Source organism: Pelophylax lessonae, assembly GCF_965119305.1.
Source record: "Pelophylax lessonae genome assembly, chromosome: 12".
Taxonomy (NCBI): domain Eukaryota; kingdom Metazoa; phylum Chordata; class Amphibia; order Anura; family Ranidae; genus Pelophylax; species Pelophylax lessonae.
The window spans coordinates 24,419,801-24,443,720 of NC_138779.1; the positions used below are offsets into that span (position 1 = coordinate 24,419,801).

The window sequence follows — 23,920 nt, forward strand, 5'->3', positions numbered from 1 at the left end:
TGTTTACTTAGATGGGCTCTACCAATCTACAGATGCATTGTGATAGTTCACAACTGAAATTTAGGGATGGGCACTCTGATGGGGACACCTAGTCTATGGGGGCACTCTGATGGGGACATGTACTCCCTGGGGCACTCTGAAAGGGACACTCTGATAGGGACACCTAATCCCTGGGGCACTCTGATGGGGATACTTTGATGAGGACATCTGCTCTCTGATTGGGGCACTTTGATGGGGACACCTGCTCTATGGGGCACTCTGATGGGGATGCTTGCTCTCTAGGGGCACCCTAATGGGGACAACTGATCTATGGAGGCACTCTGATGGGGAAACCTGATCTATGGGGGCACCTGATCTATGGAGGCACTCCGATGAGGAAGCTTGCTCTATAGGGGCACCCTGATGGGGACACCTGCTTTCTGGGGGCACTCTGATGGGGACAACTGATCTATGGGGGCACTCTGATGGGGGAGCCTGATGTAAAGGGGCACTTTGATGGGGGGTAAATACTGTTGAAATGCTAGAAAAATTGTACATTTCTAATTTTTTTGATATACGACTACAATCTTTCTAAGTTGTAGCACAAACTTGAGATTCGGACCTCGGTTGGAAGAAAATTTTAGTGACCAGACCTCCTTGAATCTTAATTCAATATCCCTGCTCTAAAACTTCTCTACAAACCTGAAATGGAGAATCCTGGTGGCTACTATGGGCAATATGAACTTAATTTTTTTTTTCCATTCACTTTTGTTTATTAGACAGATTGTAGTAATAGCAATTCAGAAATCCTACATGGAAATAGGTTTATTACTAGGTCGTGTAAATGATACCTAACCAAATGCATAATATAGAAGAGTTTTATTTTTGGTTTATTTAAAAGATAAACTTGCATTACCTGTAATATATTGTAGTTTTACTATATGGTCAAATGTGTGTACACCCTAACAGTATTGAGTTCAAGTGTTTCCTGTTAAAGCTACAGCATACAAAGACATTTTAAAAAATTGTTCTCTTCCAAACTTGTAGTAACAGTTTTGTGAAGGCCCTTGTAAGTCCCAGCATGACTCTTCCCCGTGTACAAAGCCAGCTCCATAAAGACATGGTTTGATGAGTTTTGTGTGGAGAACTCAAGCGGCCTATTTAGATCCCTAAATCAACCCTACTGAACACCTTTGAAATAAATTGAAATGCTGATTAAGATCCAGATCTTCTCATCCAACAATACCTGAACCTCACAAGTGTTCCCTTGGCTGAATAAGTAGAAATTCCCACAGCCACACTCCAAAATCTTGTGGAAAGCCTTCCCAGATGCATGGAGGCTGCAAAGAGTGGGGCAACTTTATACTGATGCCCATGGTTCTAGAATCAGATGTTCAACAAGCTCATATAGAAATGATGGTCAGGTGTCCACAAACCTTGGACCATACCCTGTAGTAACCCAGACCTCACAACGGTTGATACTTGGAAAGTCTAAGGATGTATTGGCAAAACTGCTTTAATAAGGAACAGCTCACTTGAGTTACAACTGTCTGTGGATGGCACTAGATTTAGTGGGCCACTTTCTCCTACATGCTTTGTGGACTTCTGTGGACATTGTCCCAGCTGGAGGCTGAGCGTACATAATGTAATCTTATATAGTAGAATGGATATTTGCATGTTGCAAAGGTTACACATCTGGCCAGAGAAACACTGGAGTAAGAGTAACATATTTATCATTGCAATTTTTCAAATTCAGATTCATTAAGAAAAATCAGCTGGCACTGGGCATGGGCATTCAGTACAATGAACTCATGGAAAAAATACAACCCCAATTCCACCGTCCATTGGGACGCAGTGTAAAATCTACATAAAAACAGAATGCAATGATTTGCAAATTTCATCAACCCATAATTTATTCACTATAGAAAAATGAAAAAATAGCAAATGTTTAAACTAAGAAAATGGACCATTTAAAGAAAAAAAAATCAGGTCATTTTGAAATTGATGGAAGGTCAGTAACATGACTGGGTATAAAAAGAGTATCTTAGAGAGTCAGTGTCTCACAAGTAAAGAAGAGCAGAGATTCACCAATCTGTGAAAAACTGTGACTAAAAATTGTTGAACAATTTTAGAATAATGTATTCAACATAAAATTAATTACGTCAGACGCTTGTTGATGAAACGCGTAGGGATACGGATACGCAACACGTCACTTCCGCTGTTTGGGATGCAGGTGGAACGTGGAACGGCATCCCGTGTTTTTAAAGGCTTGAGAACAAGTTTGTACACTGTAAGTGGAATTTTTTTCTTTACTAAACTGGTTTGATTACTGCGCAATGAGAGGCTTTTCTCTTTTCATGTATCCCTAATCTGAGAATTAGTACCTCATCTGAAGGACCCGGGACCTATATGGAGTCATCTCTATGCTGTATTTGACTGCCTGTATTGGGGGTCAAATACATCTGGTGAGTGGCTTGTGCATGTGATTGTCGGTGGAGGAAGGAATCTTTATTCTCATGGGTGATCTCTGCAGTGACGTGTCTTGGAGAAGATTGTCTATCATCTCACTGTCTAGGAATAACGAGATATTTAGTGGGACTTTATGAGCAATTTTTTTTTCACATATTGGTTTCTTCGTAATCATTGGTCGTTTATGAGCGCGGTCAAATTGATATGTTATATGTACATTTTTCATAAAATTGGAAAGACTTTACATATAGCATCATCTACTGTACATAATATCATCAAAAGTTTCAGAGAATGTGGAGAAATCTCTGTACGCAAGTGACAAGGCTGAAACACAATATTGGATGCCAGTGATCTTTGGGCCCTCAGACGGCACTGCGTCAACATTCTGTGATGGACATCACTGCATGGGCTCAGGAATACTTCCAGAAATCACTGGCTGTGAACACAGCTCGCTGTGTCATCCAAAAATACCATGTAAAGCTCTATCATCCAAAGAAGAAGCCATATCTGAACATGATCCAGAAATGCTGCAGTCTTCTCTGGGTCAAAGCTCATTTAAAATGGTCTGTTGCAAAGTGGAAAACTGTTCTGTGGTCAGATGAATTGAAATTTGACATTCTTTTTGGCAACCATGGATGCAGAGTCCTCTGAACTAAAGAGAAGAGGGACCTTTTGGCTTATCAGTGCTCAGTTCAAAAGCCTCCATCTCTGATGGTAGGGGGGGGGGGGGTCCATTAGTGCATTTGGAATGGGAAGCTTAGACATCTGGAAAGGCACCATTAATGTTAATAGGTAAGGCATATAGAGGTTTTAGAGTAGCATTTGCTCAGGCAAACGTGGGACAACATTTCTCCCCCAAAACTCCAGCAACTGGTCTCCACAGTTCCCAGACATTTACAAAGGGTTTTAAAGTGGTAGTAAAGCCTTGTTTCTGAAAAATTGCTGGCAGACAAGATATTTATGACAGAAGAGACCTTGTCAGTCTCTTCCATTATGAAAGCTTCCTGCTGCTCGTCAGCCATCATGTACACTGAGACGCGGGAGTGACATCATCGAGGTCCGGTCATTCAAGTGGCTGAAGACCGAGAACCGAGAAAGAAGACCGGCTGAAGATGGAAGTGCCCGGGACCCGCCAGATTGATCACACTAAAGCGATGGTGAACCTTGGCACCCCAGATGTTTTGGAACTACATTTCCCATGATGCTCATGCACTGTGCATTGTAGTTGAGCATCATGGGAAATGTAGTTCCAAAACATCTGGGGTGCCAAGGTTCGCAATCACTGGCCTATAGTGTCCTGTGTAAAATTCTACACCAAACAAATGGCTAAAAAAGTATGAAAAATGTTTTTAAAATTATTTTTAAGTATGCTGTGTGAATAGGAAAACATTCTCAAATGTGACTGCAAAGCTGGAAAAAAAAAAAAAAAAACAGCATTCATTTTCTTTTTTCAGTTTTTCTTCCCTTCTGTTTTTCCCTGGTGATCTGGCCAGTAACACTACTCCTTTATTAGAGTGTCCCCACTCTTGATGAAGGAGCACAGGGGGCACAGCAGACAGCAGCATTGTCAGTCTGGAGGGAGTGTTAAATGAAATAGATACACTACCAATTTGAAGCCAAACTCCAGCTAATACTTTATATTCAGTTACAGCAAACAGTCGTTTTAAAGGTAAAGGTTTTACAGCAATAAATAAAAGTAGATCATTGTAAGCACCCCTGCCAGTGGTAAATAGTTTGCTTTGTCCCAGTAAACATACAGGTGGAAGAGAACTTGTTCTTTTGGAAAACAACAGACTTGCTCGGAGGATCACCAGATGAAAATAGAAGAAAGTCAAAAAAGAAAACAAATGCAGCCATCACATCTAAGAATTGGTAACCTGCAATACAATAAATGTTTGCTTTTGGGTTTAATACATCATTAAGTAACATTTTGTACTCAAAAAGCATTAAATACGGCTGCATTTTGCACTTTAACCACAAGATGGTGGTGTTCTATTGCAGTAAGCAGATGCATTCATGGACTTGTACAACGTATAGGGAATTGCACAGTCACAGCGCTGGGCCTGTAGGGGGATACAGATACCAACTGTGTCACTTCTAAAGGAACAGTTACTTTTTGGTATCAAAACCCCTCTTCTTTCTTCTTCAAAGGCATGGATTTCTATCAATAATGTACTATATACTGTATAAAGAAGGCTAATAATTCACATCAAGTCTAAATATAGAAGTCTATGATAATGAAAAATGTATTGGCTCAGATCTGTGTCTAATACCAAAGCACGTTTGTCATTGCCCTGCAGTATCGAGACCAAACACAAACTGGTCTTTAACTACCCTGATTGGCTCATGGGTTTTGGTAACCTTCTGATCTTGATATACAGTATATATGTTCAAAAGTATTGGGACGCCTGCCTTTACACGCACATGAACTTTAATGGCATCCCAGTCTTAGTCTGTAGGGTTCAATATTGGGTTGGCCCACCCTTTGCAGCTATAACAGCTTCAACTCCAGTGTTAATTTCGTCGACTAAAACGTTTTCGTCACAATTTTCGTCAACTGCATTTTTACAGTGACTAAAATGAAACGAAAAGTATAGCACATTTTCGTCAACTGACGAAAACTATGACGAAAATCAAATCCATTTTCGTTAACGAACGAAAACGAAACGAGAATGTGAGGAAGGGACGTTTACCCAACTTCCGGTTTTCACGGAGCTCCGCCTGCTTCCGCTCCCAGCAAGCAAGCGACTGTGTGCCCCGTGACGTGATGACTGCAAGAGACCAGAGCACTGCAGCACTGTGCATACAGCCATGCCTCTGGAGTCCAGACTCACAAGACAACCACCCACATTCAGAGCAGAGAGCAGAGCACACAGAACACCCTTTGGCACTAAGTGAGTGTGTTACAATTACAGCATGCCAGCCATTACTGCCTCCCCTCAGACCACTGGCATCCAGGGCACTGTGCATTACAGGCCACTGAGGCCAGCCCATCCTTCAGACCTGAGACCACCATCCAGCACTGTGCAGCACTGTGCAGCATTACAACAAGCCTCCTCTCTGACCACCGACATCCAGGGCACTGTGCATATTGCAGGCCATCCTTCAGACCTGAGACCACTATCTAGCACTGTGCAGCATTACATTCCAGCAGTAGTATATAATGAGTTTTGAAATTGTAGAGAAATGCTTAAATAATGCATCACAAATTACAATTGAACTACACCCATTTGATTTTAGATGACTAAAATGAGTTTTAGTCGACTAAAATGTAGGACGTTTTAGTCGACTAAAATGTAGGACGTTTTAGTCGACTAAAATGTACTGGAGATTTAGTCGACTAAATACGACTAAAACTAAAACACTTGCAGAAGACTAAAATGGGACTAAAACTAAAATGTAATTTTAGTCCTAAGACTAAAACTAAATTGAAATTTGCTGCCAAAATTAACACTGTTCAACTCTTCTGGGAAGGCTGTCCACAAGGTTTAGGAGTGTGTCTATGGGAATGATTGACCATTCTTCCAGAAGAGGATTTGTGAGGTCAGGCACCGATCTTGGATGAGAAGGCCTGGCTCGCAGTCTCCGCCCTAGTTCATCCCAAAGGCGTTCTATTGGGTTGAGGTCAGGCCAGTCAAGTCCACCTCAACCCCAAACTCGCTCACCCATGTCTTTATGGACCTTGCTTTGTGCACTGAGCCAAATCATTGGTGGAGGGGGGATTATGGTATGGGGTTGTTTTTCAGGGGATAGGCTTGGCCCCTTAGTTCCAGTGAAGGGAACTCTTAAGGCGTCACCATACCAAGACATTTTGGACAATTTCATGCTCCCAACTTTGTGGAAACAGTTTGGGGATGGCCCCTTCCTGTTCCAACATGACTGCACACCACACAAAGCAAGATCCGTAAAGACATGGATGATCGAGTTTTGGGTGGAGGAACTTGTTTGAACTCAACCAGGTAGAACACCTTTGGGATGAATTAGAGCGGAGACTGAGAGCCAGGCCTTCTTGTCCAACATCAGTGCCTGACCTCACAAATGCACTTCTAGAAGAACGGTCAAACATTCCCATAGACACACATTTCTAAACCTTGTGGACAGCCTTCCCAGAAGAGTTGAAGCTGTTATAGCTGCAAAGGGTGGGCCAACTCAATATTGAACCCTACGGACTAAGACTGGGATGCCATTAAAGTTCATGTGTGTGTAAAGTCAAACGCCACAATACTTTTGACAATATAGTGTACCTATGTCTATTTAGGATTCAATGTTTTCACTCTAGCAGGGCGATAAATACATATGCCATAGATCAATTTTGCATGACATGGACATAACTGAAGCTGTATTAAAAAATAAAATAAAAAAAAGTGTTGTGGATACTGAAGGGAGGAAGAACATTTTTTCCCCAATATGTGTTCCCAATGTGGTATTAACGCTCATTTCCTGTTCGGACGACACTCTAACGTGTTGTAACATACAAGGGTGTCACTGGGGCAGGAAGTGAAGAGAAATCTCCCCAATAGGAATACAGAAATTTTAAAAGTTTTAAATTTTCAAACTCATCTGTTCTATCCAAAACAAATCTTTTGGCTGTAGCTGGACTTTTATTACCCAGGTGCTCATTGGGGAGGCAGAGTAATGGGCCATACACACTATACAATTGTCTTTAGATTTTTTCCTTTAGATTTACCAAACCCATATAATATGAGGTCAAATCTAAATACTTTCAATTTGTATGCAATCAGGCAGGCCCTTGCACTACATAGTTGAAGGTAAATCTAAAGGAAATCTAACAACAAAAGTTGTATAGTGTGTATGTATCCAGTTTAAGAGTATTATAAACAGTAAAAACATACCTAACAGTGGAGAAAGCAAGTCTTGTATTGCTCGTGTTGTTGGTCACATGATCTTAAAGCACACTTGTTAGTTCATGTGATCTGCAGAAGCACCAGGCTGTGGGTGCAGCCAGAGTCGTCATCCCCCTTTTAATGAAGATTTAGCGGATGTCAGTGACCTCCTGCCACTGGGGCACAGCAGGACCTGCTTTTCTTGCAGTTGGGTAAGCTTTTGCTGGCCTAAATAAACTGGGCGCGACTTTCCAGACTAAACCTGGATACACACTATCCAACTTTTGTTGTTAGATTGCCTTCAGATTTACCTTTTCTATGTAGTGCAACCTGCCAGATTGCATACAAATTGAAAGTGTTAAGGTTTGACCTCATATTATATGGTTTTGGTAAGTCTAAAGAAAAAAAGTCTTCAGAAAATTGTATAGTGTGTATGGCCCATTAGTTCCTTTTAATAACAAAACAAATAGAACAAACCTCTTGCCTTACCATTCTGGATGCTATAACAACTGGATTTTTGTCTTACCGTAAAATCCTTTTCTCTGAGGTTCACTGACGGACACAGCTCCATGTCATCTAGACCATTGGGCTTTATGCTGCTCTCTCTTTAGGAGTAGGACTAGGCGGAAACCTTTTTGGTTACGCCCCTGAGGCACTCCCAGAGGGTATACCATCACTTCTTGCTGTAGGACTTCCGTTTGTACCAAGCAGTGTCAGAAGAACATATAACTCTACCCAAAAGAGGGGCGGGTGCTGTGTCCGTCAGTAAACCTCAGAGAAAAGGATTTTACGGTAAGACAAAAATCCAGCTCTTTCGTTCACTGACGGACACAGCTCCATGTCTTCTAGACCAGTGTTTCTCAACTCCGGTCCTCAGGGCACACTAACAGGCCAGGTTTGCAAGAAAACTGAAATACATAACAGGTGATATCATTTGCTGCTCAGTGATTGCAGTATTCTAGTCTGCATCTCCCCAAGGTAATACTTAAAATCTGGCCTGTTGGTGTGCCCTGAGGACTGGAATTGAGAAACCTTGTTCTAGACCATAGGGATGTCCCAAAGCAGTATCAATATGAGGGGTAGGAATAACACAGCAATACGTAGAATTCTCAACAAGGCTAAACCTACCCAACCTCCTGACTAGGCAGAAAAAACTGAAGTCCTATAGCAGGAAGTGATGGTATACCCACTGGGACTGCCTCAGGGGCGTATTTCCTTTGGAAGAATAAGTCTCCGCTAACATTGTGTGTCCTACTTGGACTTGGACGTGGATGTTGCTGCATTATAAAAAAAATATTAGAGTATTTTTTACATTTTAGAATGGGGTGCCCTGAGACTGTCCCTAATTTGTAAAGGGTGCCTTGACTAACATAAAGGTTGAGAAACACTGGTCTAGAAGACATGGAGCTGTGTGTGTCAGTGAACGAAAGAGAATGATATTTTTATGCTTTAGAACTTCTCTAACGTAAAAACCATCCAATGCCTTTCAGGGGTAACCACTCCTTCATCTGGGCTTAGAAAAATGGAATGAGGACTTGAAGACAGTGACTGCCACTGATCACACGTCTTTCGTTCACTGACGGACACAGCTCCATGTCTTCTAGACCATTGGGATGTCCCAAAGCAGTATCAATACAAGGGGTGGGAAAACCACAGCAATACGTAGAATTCCCAACAAGGTTAAACATACCCAACCTCCTGACTAGGCAGAAAAAAACTGAAGTCCTATAGTAGGAAGTGATGGTATACCCTCTGGGACTGCCTCAGTGGCGTAACCAAAAAGGTTTCCGCCTAGTCCTACTCCTAGAGAGAGCAGCATAATGCCCAATGGTCTAGAACAGCCTTTTTTCACCCTGGGCTGCCTTGAGGTTTCTTTAGGGGTGCCTTGGCAAAATGCCTAAAAATTGCCCAAAAACTGTAAAAAGTTGGTGGGTGGATAAAGGCTGCTTTTTAGTTACACTAAGTCCCAGGTTTTCATTGTGAACCATTACAACCTTCTAATTGCCGGCATCCTAACGACCAATGACATCAGCGGATAAGGATAATGTCAGTCGCCTGCATATCATCCTTGTTTGACCCTCTCCCCTGCCCCTCTCCATCAGCGTTGGGGTCACATTAGCTGAATGATGGAGTAAAACTGAGGAAGAAGAGAAACATTGGAATACTAGTCAGCACCAGTTTGCAAAAGTGTATTTGCTTTGGAAGAATAAGTCACCTCTAACATTGTGTGTCCTACTTGGACTTGTGGATGTTGCTGCATTATGAAAAAAATATTAGAATAGTTTTTACATTTTAGAATGGGGTGCCCTGAGACTGTCCCTAATTTGTAAAGGGTACCTCGACTAACAAAAAGGTTGAGAAACATTGGTCTAGAAGACATGGAGCTGTGTCCGTCAGTGAAAGAAAGAGAATGATATTTTTATGTTTTAGAAGTTCTCTCATGTAAAAACCATCCAATGCCTTTCAGGGGCAACACCACTCCATCTGGGCTTAGAAAAATGGATTGAGGACTTGGAGACAGTGGAAGACAGTGACTGCCTCTGATCACAGTGCTTTATTTGCAGTCCTAAAAGAGAGTTGAAATTAGACCAAGAGGAGATTCTTCTGGTTATAATTTATTTTTCTGGGTGCCAGGCTGCATCCATCTTCAATGGCCAGTGCAGGATGACGTTACTCATGCGCAGGAGTTCAGTCATCCCAGCACCCAGGATCTGTGCCAGAATGTAGACTGAGCTGTGCAGGTAGGTAGGGGCATCTTATTGCAAAAGAGAGATGTCAAACTCTGACATGCGGGCAGGAAAGGATGCACGGATCTGAACACAGAGACTGTGCATTCCGATCCATGAACCCACTACTCGCAGCCTGTTAAATTTTGACATGCAAATGTGTCTGTGTGGCTGCTGCATGTGCATTTCACTTCAATGGGCTGCCTGCACGCAGCTCCGAGGTGGATGCAGATGCAGCAAAAAAGTGGCTCAGCACAGAAGACGGGTCTTATCGCCTGTGTGAATAGCCCCCCTAGCCTAGTACACACGGGACAAATTGTGACCAGTTCAATAGAAATCAAACATTTGACCCATGTGCCAACAGAAACCGGTCTTTCTGGGGGCTTCTGGCGAAGGCTCATGGCCGAAAAAGGTCTGCCAACCGGCTCCTGGTCTCAGCTTTCAGCATGAAGCGCTGACCAGAGTGTTCTGGCAGGGGGTCTTCCCCCTATCAGAACACAATAGCACAGCTGGGGAGATCACAGTACTAACATCAGATTCTTAGTACAGCAGCTCCAACCTGAGCTGTGAGTTTTTTTTTCGGTGTATGAGGCTTTAAAGTGTTACTACACCCAAGAACCTGCATTCACTATATCTGGTCTCCCACAGTACACAGAACATGGAAATGCAGTTATTTTAGTAAATCTAAACTGCTAAATATATTTTCTCATCAGTAGTATATAGCAGTCGTGTGACATCTATCAGTGTCTGGTTAAAGCTTGTAGGAGGAGTTTTTATTCCCCCTGTATGTCCTAGGAGGCTGCAGGATCCCTGATTTTCTGTTGATTGGCCCTGTGCTGATCACATACACCCTTCCAAGAAAAAAAAAAAAACAATCTAGCAATACACACAAAACGGAGCATGTGCGGAGTGCCCCAAAGGCTCTGCTGAATCAGCAGATGGATTGAGGACAGTGAAAAGAAGGGGAGGATCAGGGAACACAGGATCAAATAGCCTTTCTACACAACGAAGAGGATTATGCTTTACTGCATATATAGACTGATTTTACTGTTGTGGGATTACTTTAAAGGTTCATTCAGATGGGCGCTGAGAGACCTCCTCCGTGCTGAGCTGCTTTTTTCTGCATGTGCATCCAGACAGCCCATAGACGTGGATGCAGATGCAGCGGCTGCACGGAGACATTCACATGTCAAAATCTGACATGCAGGCAGGAAAGGGTGCAGATATCCGATTACAGACACTGTGCACTTCAATCCATGGAGCCACTACTCGCAGCCTACATGTGCATTCACGTCAATGGGCTGCCTGCACACTCCGTGGTGGATGCAGATGCAGCAAAAGTTGGCTTAACACAGAAGACGGGTCTTAGCGCCTGTCTGAATGAGCCCTTAAGCCTAGTGCACACGGACTGAATGCCGGCTGGCATCGATCGGTTCAACAGAATCCAGCTGACATTCGGCCTGTGTATATAGCGGCTGGCTTCTGTCAAAAGCTCATGACTGAAAAAGGCTTCCGGTCAGCGCTCCCAGTATTGTCAAAACACAATAGCACAGCAGGGGAGATATCTGTACTAACATCAGATTGTTAGTATAGCAGCTCCGACCTGAGCTGTGTTTTTTTTTGGGTGTGTAAGAGACTTTTAGCAGAACCAAAGTCTTAATTTTAAAGACTGCAAGCAGACAGGCTCTTTATTGCAGAAGAGACTTGCAATTTCTCTTCTGCAATAAAAAAACTTAGCTGCCTGCTTACAGTTTTCTTTAGAATGTACATACACTGAGCTGAGCAGGACCTGTGCCGGAATGACTGAATGAATGAACTCCTGCACATACATATGAGTGATACCATTCCATGTCGGCCAATGAAGATGACTTCCCGGAAGAAGTCGGGTAGAGCAGCCTGCATTAGGAAATATAAAAGCCGCTGACATTAGTTCTCCTTTCAGCTCATTCAAGTCCTCATTCCATTTTTCTAAACCCTGATATTTTATGGATCATTTTTAATGTGACTGAATTGCAAAAAAATAAATAAAAGCATTTTGGACTCTATCACAGGCTGGTTTGGTGTTCGTTTCTGTATGTCTACACTTTGAGTGATGTCTGTGTATCTATCAGTACAGGGAGGCCTGTTTGTTTTTGGAGCTGCTTTACCAGATTCATTGAGCAATTTGAAAATTTGTTTGCATTTGGTAATTTGACCAAGTATTGAATTCCCAGTGTGAATGAGGCATGTGGTTCCAACACACTGTAAATTTGCTTATGCACGCAATTGAGACCTCTGCTTTTTATGTACATGCAGGCTTTGTTTGGGTTCCCTTTGCTGGGTCCTAAATGACCATTTTTTACATGCTTGTAGAGTGTAGGCAGGTATGATGTTATGGACAGCAGCAATGCCGCATGCGATGGCATCTACAGTAGCTCACAAAAGTAAGCACACCCCTCTAATCTTTGTAAATATTTTATTATATCTTTTCATGTGACAACACTGAAGAAATGACACTTTGCTACAATGTAAAGCAGAGACTGTACAGCTTGTTTAACAGTGTAAATTTGCTGAGTACACCCCTAAGTTTTCTCTAAAAGAAGAAAAACTACCACAAGAGGACACAGTTTTAAATTAGAGGGGCAAAGGTTTAAAAGTAATATGAGGAAGTATTACTTTACTGAGAGAGTAGTGGATGCATGGAATTACCTTCCTGCAGAAGTGGTAGCTGCAAATACAGTGAAGGAGTTTAAGCATGCATGGGATAGGCATAAGGCTATCCTTCATATAAGATAGGGCCAGGGACTATTCATAGGATTCAGATATATTGGGCAGACTAGATGGGCCAAATGGTTCTTATCTGCCGACACATTCTATAAGTGAAAATGTCCAAATTGAGCCCAAAGTGTCAATATTTTGTGTGGCCACCATTATTTTCCAGCACTGCCCTAACCCTATTGGGCATGGAGTTCACCAGAGCTTCACAGGTTGCCACTGGAGTCCTCTTCCACTCCTCCATGACTGCATCATGGAGCTGGTGGATGTTAGAGACCTTGCGCTCCTCCACCTTCTGTTTGAGGATGCCCCACAGATGCTCAATAGGGTTTAGGTCTGGAGACCTGTTTGGCCAGTCCATCACCTTTACCCTCAGCTTCTTTAGCAAGGCAGTGGTCATCTTGGAGGTGTGTTTGGAGTCGTTATCATGTTGGAATACTGCCCTGCGGCCCAGTCTCTGAAGGGAAGGGATCATGCTCTGCTTCAGTATGTCACAGTACATGTTGGCATTCATGGTTCCCTCAATGAACTGAAGCTCCCCAGTGTCGGCAGCACTCATGCAGCCCCAGACCATGACACTCCCCCCACCATGCTTGATTGACTGTAGGCATGACACACTTGTCTTTGTACTCCTCACCTGGTTGTCGCCACACACGCTTGACACCATCTGAACCAAATAAGTTTACCTTGGTCTCATCAGACCACAGGACATGGTTACTATCTTTAGAAGAGGTTTCCTTCTGGGACGACAGCAATGCAGACCAATTTGATGCAGTGTACAGTCTGAGCACTAACAGTCTGACCCCCCCCACCCCTTCAACCTCTGCAGCAATGCTGGCAGCACTCATACTATTTCCCAAAGACAACCTCTGGATATGACGCTGAGCACGTGCACCCAACTTCTTTGGTTGACCATGGCGAGGCCTGTTCTAAGTGCAACCTGTCCTGTTAAGCCGCTGTATGGTCTTGGCCACCGTGCTGCAGCTCAGTTTCAGGGTCTTGGCAATCTTTTTATAGCCTAGGCCATCTTTATGTGGAGCAACAATTCTTTTTTCAGACCTTTAGAGAGTTCTTTGCCATGAGGTGCCATGTTGAACTTCTATTGACCAGTATGAGAAAGTGAGAGCGATAACACCAAATTTAACACACCCGCTCCCCATTAACACCTGAGACCTTGTAATGCTAACGAGTCACATGACACTGGGGAAGGAAAATGGCTAATTGGGCCCACTTTGGACATGGTCACTTAGGGGTGTACTCACTTGTGTTGCCAGTGGTTTAGACATTAACGGCTGTGTGTTGAATTATTTTGAGGGGACAGCAAATTTACACTGTTATACAAGCTGTACACTCAGGGCTGCTGACAGAAATCGCGGGGCCCCCTACAGACTACATGACAGGGCCCCCTCCCCAAGAAAACATTAAAGCTATATTTCAGTATAAATACAATAGAATCATTACCAGCAGACACAAATACAACATAACTCACTGGGCTGGGACAAGGAGTATAGGAAGAACTGCAGGGAGAGAAACAAAGTTAAAGTGATAACAAACTCAGGAGCAGAGCTAACATTGGAGTCAGGGTTGGGAGGGGGCACTCAGGGAGGGGGATTAGTGAGGGACAACTGTCTCTTACTTAGTAGATAAAAGCTGGCAGCAGGCAGAGGGGGGGGGGGGGGAGATCAGCTTTCAGGTGCTGGAGAAAGTTCTGTAAATGTAATTTTTCACTAATCCCCCTGCCTGTGTGGGCCCCCCTGTGTGCTCGGGCCCCCTACAAAAGGACTGGTGGTCCCCCCCTATCAGCGGCCCTGTGTACACTCACTACTTTACATTGTGGCAAAGTGTCATTTCTTCAGTGTTGTCACATGAAAAGATATAATAAAATATTTACAAAAATGTGAGGGGTGTACTCACTTTTGTGAGATACTGTACATTCCCTAGTGTGTGCAGACACAAGTACTGGACAATACAATAAAAACTCAGTTTTCAAGTTCATCTCAAAGTTTATTCAAAGAGCAGCCTCAAATCTGACAGGTTGTTGATTCTGTACAGAAACCTGTGCATTAGACAGCTTACAAAATGTACTTTTTCCCCACAAGAATGCACCTTTGCTGATGTCCCCCAGAAGGTGCGGTTCTTAAGGCAGCATAGGTTGGGTCTGTATTCCCAGCAACAATATAAAAATATAAGTGGTGGAACCAAGCAGAGCCACCCTAAGATGAAAAGAGAAGAACAGGGTGGCGCCACCTATAGGTAGTATGACGTCAGATTTAGGGGCAGCATTGGATCAATATACTCAGTGCTGGGTGATGGACAGCTCCCAGTAATAACACGCAAACAGGTCAACAAGACGTTGGTACGCCAACATTCATTCAGACTCACAAGACAAAAGCTGGGGAGGACTTGAAGAGTAAAAGCACGATGCACTACATAAGAGAGCGCCTGTCCTCTATACATAGGCAGCCATTTTTAAAACGGAGCCTGTCAGTGATAATGGTTTCTAGTAAACAGATAGGTTGTATTGTTAGTAACACTGGTTGACTTTATAACACGGCTATATTTATGCTTTTTTTGGAAGCTACTGCACTTGAAACAAATTTTTCAAGTTTCTCTATTAGTAGGTGAAAAGACAATGGCTACAAAAGCAAATAAGAGCAACGGTCACAACAGCTATTTGAAATGCAATCAGCTGGGAATTTGTCCAACGGCAGCACAACGGCCAACTCTCAAAACTGTGACCAACATGGTGCTAAGGACACTGCGACAAAAATGTGTTATTGATCCGTCATAGACAAATTATATGTCAAAGCAAATTCCACATACTTCTTCTATTGCTTTTTTCTGAAGATTCTTTCTTTTTAGCAGAATCTTCCATTCAAATTGATGCCTGCTGTACCTCCTCTTACAGGGTGGCTACATTGCCATTCAGCGTCTCCCTGGAGCCTCAGCATAGCCACCCTATCGTGCCCTTCCCAGCCAGGCTCACACATAGGCAGCACCAAAGCTCTCGAGGAGTCACTAAAGTAACTCCACTGCTCCTCCTACCAGTCCAGTGATTGACAGCAGCTACATTCCAACTACCCTCCAGCTTTCGAGGAAACAAAATGAAGATGAGAACAGTGCGTGCTCTGAGCATCGAGAATGCTAGAAACCGAAAAAGCAAAAAGTACATCTTTGGAGCAAATTGGTGCAAAACTGGAGCTAGAGCAGGAGTGTCAAACTTGATTTGATTGTGGAACGCATCAGCATTATGGTTGCCCTCAAAGGGCCAGTTGTATGTAAGACTATATGTATCCAGGTTTTTTTCCCCCCGAAAAAAGGTGCAGAAACTCTGCACCACTCTCCCTCATTACTCCCTCTGCACACAACTCCCTACTCAGATCCTTATCTCTCTCCATTTATTTTCAGCCACGTCCCAGCTTGAAAAAAAAAAAACCCTGGGTGAAAGGATCACATGAAATGGCAAGGATTCAGCCCGTGGGTCTTGTGTTTGACACGTGAGCTAGAGGGATTTTTTTTTTAATGAAGGTATAATACTACCTTAAACATCAAGATATTTAAAAGAGGGGTGTGACCCACTGAAACGCCAGTGAATAAAATCTTGGATTATTTATGCTTTTTTAAATATCTGCGAGTGCCCTGACCTTGCTACTATTGTTTGCCCAAAAAAAAAATGTATTAATATATATATATATATATATATACACACACACACACAGTAAACCCCCGCTCCATCGCGGTTCAGTTTTTGCGGTCCCGGTATATTGCGGTTTTTTTTGTAATGTTATTTTACTATATAAATCATTAAAAATGAAATATTTTTGTGTTTTCCATAGCTCTTGCTCTGTCTCTCAGTATCTTTTATGTGTTTAAATGAGTTTCTATTGTTTTAAAAGTGTGTTTAAAGACCTTTAGGCTGCATTCACACTTGAGCGTAGCGTTTTTTACCGCGATTTTTACCGCGATTTTACCGCGATTTTTTCAGGCGTTTTTCATTGACATCTATCAAAAACGCTGGTAATCAGCCCAAAAAGAAGCTCATGTACTTTTTTCAGCTACAGGCGTTTTGCAAAACGCTCAGATGTGAACAGGGGCCATTTAAATGAATGGGGTTTTACTTGTTGGGCGTTTTGGAAGCGTTTCTTTTGAGCGTTTTTGGAGCTGAAAACGCCCAGGTGTGAATGGAGCCTAAAATGCTTTTACACGTACAGTGACAGTAAAAAAAAAAACATGCCTATGATGCATTTTAATAGGGTTTTTCTATTTTGCGGATTTTCACTTTTCGCGGCTAGGTCCGGAACGTAACCCCCGCAATGGAGGGGGGTTTACTGTATATATATATTTATATATATATATATATATATTATTTTTTTTTATCATATAGACAATCTATACTGACTTGGGCTACATTTTATCAAACCCACTTTGAACATACCAACATTATCTCAATGTATCTGTCCTTCACAAGGTACCTACACTGTCTTTCTCGCTCAGCATAACAATCTGTGTAATTAGTTTAACCTTCATAAACATTTGTCACATCACAAAAAAGCTCCTCTTTAAAAACAGAACTTGGTCTTTCAGAAATACTGAACAAGTTGCCCCTTTCCAGCCTAAATTTTCCATAACGTTCATGATGCCCTAAGCCTCTGCCAAAAAGCTACTTCTAGAAAGCCATGATTTGGGGTACAGGATCACATGCCACAAATGAGAAGCTGCAAACCAATCAGTGAAATATCTTTAACATAATTTAATTCTGAGTCTGGAAGAATTGAAGCAGGTCTACTTATCATGAAAAGTCTATAACTAAGATCAGCCATGTGGAGTATAATATAAAAGCAGAGAGAGTGACAGATCCAAACATCTGTAACAATGGAGTATGGGTAAACTGGGATGGACTTCCAGCACATTAGGAAACATTTGCTGAATGTTTAATTTCCAATTTAGAAAAAGAGAGAACATTTTTGACTGTTGTGCACTACACATAGGTACTTGGACTATGTCAGGGTAAAGACAGCAGTATAGACCAGTGGTTCAGTGGGCAAATAAATCTCCCACCTCCAGGTAAAAATAACTGCTAGGAAATAGATGTCAGCCATTCTTAGAGGAAACAAATATTTCAAATCTTAGAGAAAACAAATATTTCTGTACTCATCTTCAGGCAGAAATCTTGCTGTTGGCTATAGGTAACTACTTGTTTCTTCTAAAATTTAAATTAAATCTTTCAAAAATTGGGTTAGACTGTCTGATACTTAAAACCAATGTGGCAATATCATACTTAAAATACAGCAGCACATAAAAGTAGTGAAGCTGCACATCACTGACCTCTTGCGTACATAAACTTACTGCCAGCAGTTACAAAACCAGCCTACTCACCTCTTTTGCCAGGTATTTCACTCCCTATTGGGGATTAATTGCAGGGGTGAAGGGCGAAATGCAAAGAAGTCCAAGGCATTTCCCAAGGAGATGTGACTGGCTTAAAATATTACAACCTTGGAAGAATGTCACAGCAAGTTTTGAGACTATTCTAGGATAAACTATGAATAATGGTACTATAAACTAGTGATCGACCGATATCATTTTTTTAATGCCAATACCGATATTTTAGTCATCGGATATCAGTATCGGCTGATATTTTCGGATATGTAAAAAACATTTTTTTTTTTTTCACAGGTACTCCTTGTGGAGGGATCTGGGGGTCTAAAAGACCCCAAACCCCTCCTCTGCACTGAAAAGCATTCAAAACGCCAAGTTTGGCTGTTTTGAATGCTGTCAGTTTTTTTAATTTGGCGCCGAAAACCCGAAAGTGATGTCATTACATCACTTCCGGGTTTTTTACATGGAGACCCGATCAGAGCCGAATGCGGCTTTGGTCGGGTCTTCGGTGGCCATGCAGGTAGGATGCCCGGGTCTCCCGGGGGAACGGGAGGCCCGGGCGAGCCGCGGAAGGCGGTGGGGGGACGACATCCCCTCCCGCTCCTTGTAATGAAAGTCACCTGGCTTCTCAGCCCCATCGGTTGTCATTACAAGACAGCCGACCGTCGGCTATGGACGCCAGTACCGGGGTGATGCCTCTAGCTGCAGGCATCACTCCGGTACAGCACTTTCCCGAAATATCGGCAATATCGGTAACCTCCGGGGCCGATACCGATATATCGGGGAAAGTGCATATCGGCCCCTCGATAGATCGGTGGTGCCGATAATTGGTCGATCCCTACTATAAACCATCATAAAAAAAAATTTGAGTAAAAAAAAAGGAATGAGCAATAACTTGTTTATGTGTCAAGAATTTGGTCTTTACCTGAACAGCCAAATTCACCTCCTTTTTCCTCTGTTTGAATTTGTCATACACATGCTAAAAGTCAACTTTCCGGAGTCATTGCTCCTAAACAGGAGAGTTATGTTCTCAACAATGTCCTTTCTAACCACTTTTTGTCTCTGACAGACTACCTACTATGTTGTTTTAAACATACTTCTAACACTAACGAGCCCCATGAGAGAAAAACAGGCTCCATAGTTGTGAATAACTTCCAGGCACCTTGACCAACGTTCAAAGCCCAGATTGAAAGTGCAGCACCTTGAGTGGCAAACCCATAAATCTGCCCTCTTGAATGGCAGTGGCTAATCTGCTTTCTGTTCAACATTTATGTAGAATATGAGGTGGAAAAGGAAAGGATAAATTGCACCCTGACGTTAGCGGGTAAACCGTAATACTAACAGACATCAAAGAAAAAAAAAAGAATAACTGCATAACAAACAACAAGCTAGATAGTAAATAAAAAAGTATATCCCTATCCTTAATAACATTGTAATGGTCTCATAATATAAGATGACACCCAGAAATACACCTCCTAACTTTGTGAGGGCAACAGTATTTTATGGTCAAAGTTAGTGTTAGGGTCAGTGTTAGTTCTGGTAATGTCGTCTTCGCAGAATGAGTGCTCAGTCACTTTACTTTAAGGCATCCTAGTGGTTTATCAGTAATAAAAAATAAACTAGAAACAAAAAAAAAAAAAAAAACACGTCAAGTGAATACAGAAAGAAGTCAGTGCACATAAAATACTCCTCTAGACTACAAACATCTTGTTAACCAAATACAGGGAATATGTGCCAGTTGTATTCAACACAAGGGGTAGGTAGTATGAAGCGCCATAGTTAATACTGCAAGTAAAGGTGGGAGAGGTAGAGTGTCTTTAAAACATGGACGGAGAAGCCTCCCCCTAGATCATTCGTCTAAGGGAAAACTATCTAGACACACTTTACTCGGTCCCTGTCCTAGACTTTAAACAACACAAAAAATAAAAAAAAATCAACACACAGAAAACATGAGAATGGGAAGCTCCAATGCACCCAACACTGTTATGGTTGATCAGCCAGCTTAAGGGGAGGAAGGGACATGGTCACAGAGAGTGTGCAGCCTGTAAAATCCTCCCTTTCCATTGGATACTGCATTAGGGTCCTTGCAGGAAACCACTGCTTCACACTGTGGTTTCCCGTCCAGATTTGAGATTGGGAGCAGAGTACTGACGTCTCATGCGAGGTGGGGTGACAAACTGGTTGTAATAGTGAGGTCGGTCACCCTGCTTGTTATAAGAGGTATTGTTGCCTTCGTTACTCTCACCATAATGATTCCCCCAGTTTTGTTGCCTTTGTGGATGCCCCTGGTGTGGCTGTTGCTGGAAATACTGTGAGTCAGTCTGGTTTAATTCAGAGGACTGAAGTGACTCAGATGATCCAGATGCTTGGCGCCTTAGTCCCTTCTGGTAGCCATTCAAGGAGTTACTTCTCCATCGGCCAGAGGCGTTATCATTGTTGTTGTTGTTGTTGCCGCCATGTCCCCGGTACTGCTGCTGCTGCTGTGCTAAATGTTGGTTCCGCAAGTGACTAAAAGGGCTCCAGATTTGCTTCTCAGGTTCTACCTCATCCTGTTCTGCAATTTCCGCTTCTTTTGGGACTTTAACTTCTATACATTTATCATCTGTAATGATAATGTGTGTACCTGGACTCCAGGAACTTCGATGACTGGGATTGCTTTTGAAGGGGAACCGTGGTTTACGGTTCTCTGGTGGGATGAAGCGGTGAGGTCCGTTGCGCCTGAGCTGCTTTGCGATCTCTTGCTGCTGAAGGTTTTTAAACTTAATCTGTTCCTGCCTCATCCATTGTGTCCGCCCTCTATGAAACATGGCATCACTACTATCTGTCTCCTGGTAGACTTGTTCTTCCTTGCTGGGGTCAAAGGTTTTACATTTATCACTTTCTGTTCCTTTATCACGTTCAGCACTAGAACCTCTCGGTCTACGTTCACCTTGTGGACCCATGAGGGGCAAAACTTTCTCCATTTTTAACATTTTGTTTCGTAGTGCTTTTATCTCCTCGTCCTTCATGTTATTCTGGTTCTTCACTTCTTGCAATATGTCTTCCAGTTTGTCAACATGAACCTTCAGGTCATCGACATCCGAGGCACCCTTTCCAACAGGCACTACATCCTCAATCTTCTCATCTCCAACTCCAACTGTGTCCCAAACATCTCGAGCCACTGCCCTCCAGGAATCACGTTCATTTGGATCCTTTTTTCTATACATGGAGCAGAGTTCTTTCATTTTGACTATGGCCAGGGCTTCAATCTCTTGTCGACTATGTTGAAAGTCATTTAGTGCAACTTCATAACAAATTTCCTTCACGGCTTGGATTTTAAGGTCGGAAATGGTCACCCACTTAGAATCTTTGCTCAGTCTCCGCCTCTGTGGGATATGATACATCTTATTTGGCTCCCGTTTCTTTCCGCTACTGGGTAGGCCGCACTTTTTAACAATGCTTTGCACTTTGCTGGGAGGAAGCTTCTCCCGTAAGGATGTGATCAGCCGCCAGCTCTCTTCGCATGACCGTTTCTCTGAGTCGTCCCCGCTGTCCGAGTCTGCGTCCTTGAGAAAGAAAAAAAATCAAAATGGCCCCAAAAGAAACCAGAAAAAATGGAAAACACTAACAAAAAAAAAAACAACAACAAATGGCAAAAGAAAGAAAGGTCATGAAATAAACTAAGGAAACAACAACAGGATGTGAAAAAAATAAAACAAAATGTGAAGTTTTTGAAAAAGTGAAACTAAACTTTCAGTTCTCACCTATCACGTGTGAGAAGTTGGAAGAGAAGATAGGCAGCCTTCGTTAAAAGAGCACAGAGTTAGAGATGGTAAAACAACCCATGCACAACGCACACAGGCCAAATCCTGAGTCTCTTCGCACAGCAAACCCACCACTCCAAGATGCAAGTAGGCAAAGACAGCCAAGAAGAAGGTCAGTAAATCGTGGTTAGTAAATGCAGATTTCAGATGTTCGTGCTTAAATTCGGTTGCAGTGCTTTGTGAGTTAAGTATTCAAGAGAAAGGACAAGGTGTTAGATAGGCCTTTAGTGTAGAGGGCAGTCCACCATGTGGGTCGACGAGGAATGTTCGTGAGGTGTCGTAGAAAGCTGATAAATATTCTAATGGTTTTCAGATCACGAAGATTCCGAACTTTATTTGATTTTAATGCCAATCTAACCACAAATTACATATAAAATGAGTGCTGTGTGTACAGAGCGTGCATACAGAGCGCCCGGCCTGTGTCAGCAACTAAGCCTCTTCAATGACACATAGCATGCTAAACGTGCAGGTTTAGTGTCACTGAGCACAACACAGACAGCCACTATACTCATTGACTCAGAGCCAGCAAATTTAACAGGCTTAGGGTCAATGAGCTTACTGCACGTGTGTGCAACCAATAGCCCTACTGCCCATCTTTGCCACGGGGGTGGCATCTGACTCTGGATAGGCTTTGTAAGTTACTAGAATAAAATACCTCTGTTGTCACTGAACAGACTTTACAGATCAACTATCAAATGCTGTATACTACACCAAAGAGAAGACTAAAGCAAGATATTTAAAACAAACTAAAAACCTCAAAAAAAATAGAAAATTATGGTAATATATGTGGTGGTTTACCAAAGTGCACAAATCAATTACCCTAGTACTGCTGACACAAAAACTAATAGGACAGCAAGGACCAATAGGGAGCTTTAAATACATATGTGATCAATGAAAATATTCCCATCAGTGTCTGTTAATAGTTTATAAACATTAAAGTGCACCAGTGCCCAAACTATGTAAGCTTAAGTATTCATATTTTCTGAGCAGTAAAAGCACTTTAAAACAAGCCATGACTCGCCTCTGTATCTAAAGGCATTATGGAGAAATTAATCTTCAAATTTTAAAACGGAGGTGCTGAAGTAGCAGCTCCTCACACCTTAGGCCCCATTCACGCTCTGATGCTTGACGGAGGGTGGTGTGGTGCATTTACGCATTTTGCACTTTTTTGCACATCGTGGCTTGTGCAGCTTTTTGAAAGCTGGGCTTCACGTGTTTTTAAATGTGTTAGGACATGTGGCCTGGTATGATTCAGGAGGAGGGGGGCTCGCTTTCTTCCTTTTCCTGGCCTGCATACTCACATATGGGTCTGATATGGATTCTGGAGGGGGACCCGACCCGCTTGAAATATATACCAGGCCGAATGGTTTGGTATGAATATTGGGGAGGGAACACGCATTTTTGTTGTTTTTTTTATTTTGCTGTGGGGACCCCCTCAAAATCCATACTTGACCCAATGGGGCCTGCTCTGGATTGGAGGTGACCCAAACTATTTTAATTTTTTTTTCTATGTCAGATCTTTTGTTTACAATCTGCTGTCAGCAGCGAATCCCCCGCTGACAGCAGGGATGACATGTCGTTGTTAGGACGCCGGCGGGTGTCGGCTCCCTAACAACCGATATAGATATATATATATAAAATAAACTTCTCTTTCCTCCAACTATAATAGCTTTAAAATCTATTGTTGCTGTGGCCAATGTTTACAGTACAATAAAGTGTGCCCCTAGCTAAAATTTTTCAGAATCAGATAAAGTAGGGAAGGATATAACTCCTGTCAGATTTTTATTTTATTTTTGCAGTACAAGTCCTGTTAGGAAGATTTCCCTTCATTTCAAGTTATCAAAACACAACAGGAAGTGAGAATAGATTTTCCCAAGGTGAAGGGAAATCTCCCTCTTAAAAATGCTGTCAACAGAAGGGGTGAGTCATTGGTTGTAAGGAGCCCGCCCGCCGGCATCCTAACAACGAT

At 42.5% G+C, this 23,920-nt stretch overlaps 1 protein-coding gene across 16 annotated transcripts in view; it reads right to left on the reverse strand.

The window, feature by feature from the left end:
* Window positions 1–23,920, reverse strand: part of KIF1B (kinesin family member 1B) — a gene marked incomplete at its 3' end in the record, with an annotated part of 308,482 nt that overhangs the window by 70,617 nt on the left and 213,945 nt on the right. The window contains exon 21 of one of the 16 annotated variants that reach the window (XM_082274497.1): window positions 20,047–21,693. The exons of the other annotated variants lie outside the window; for them this stretch is intronic. Coding sequence (XP_082130623.1) covers window positions 20,251–21,693 — 1,443 coding nt within the window. Of the gene's footprint in view, window positions 1–20,046; window positions 21,694–23,920 lie in introns of those variants that run through there. 16 annotated transcript variants of the gene reach the window in all.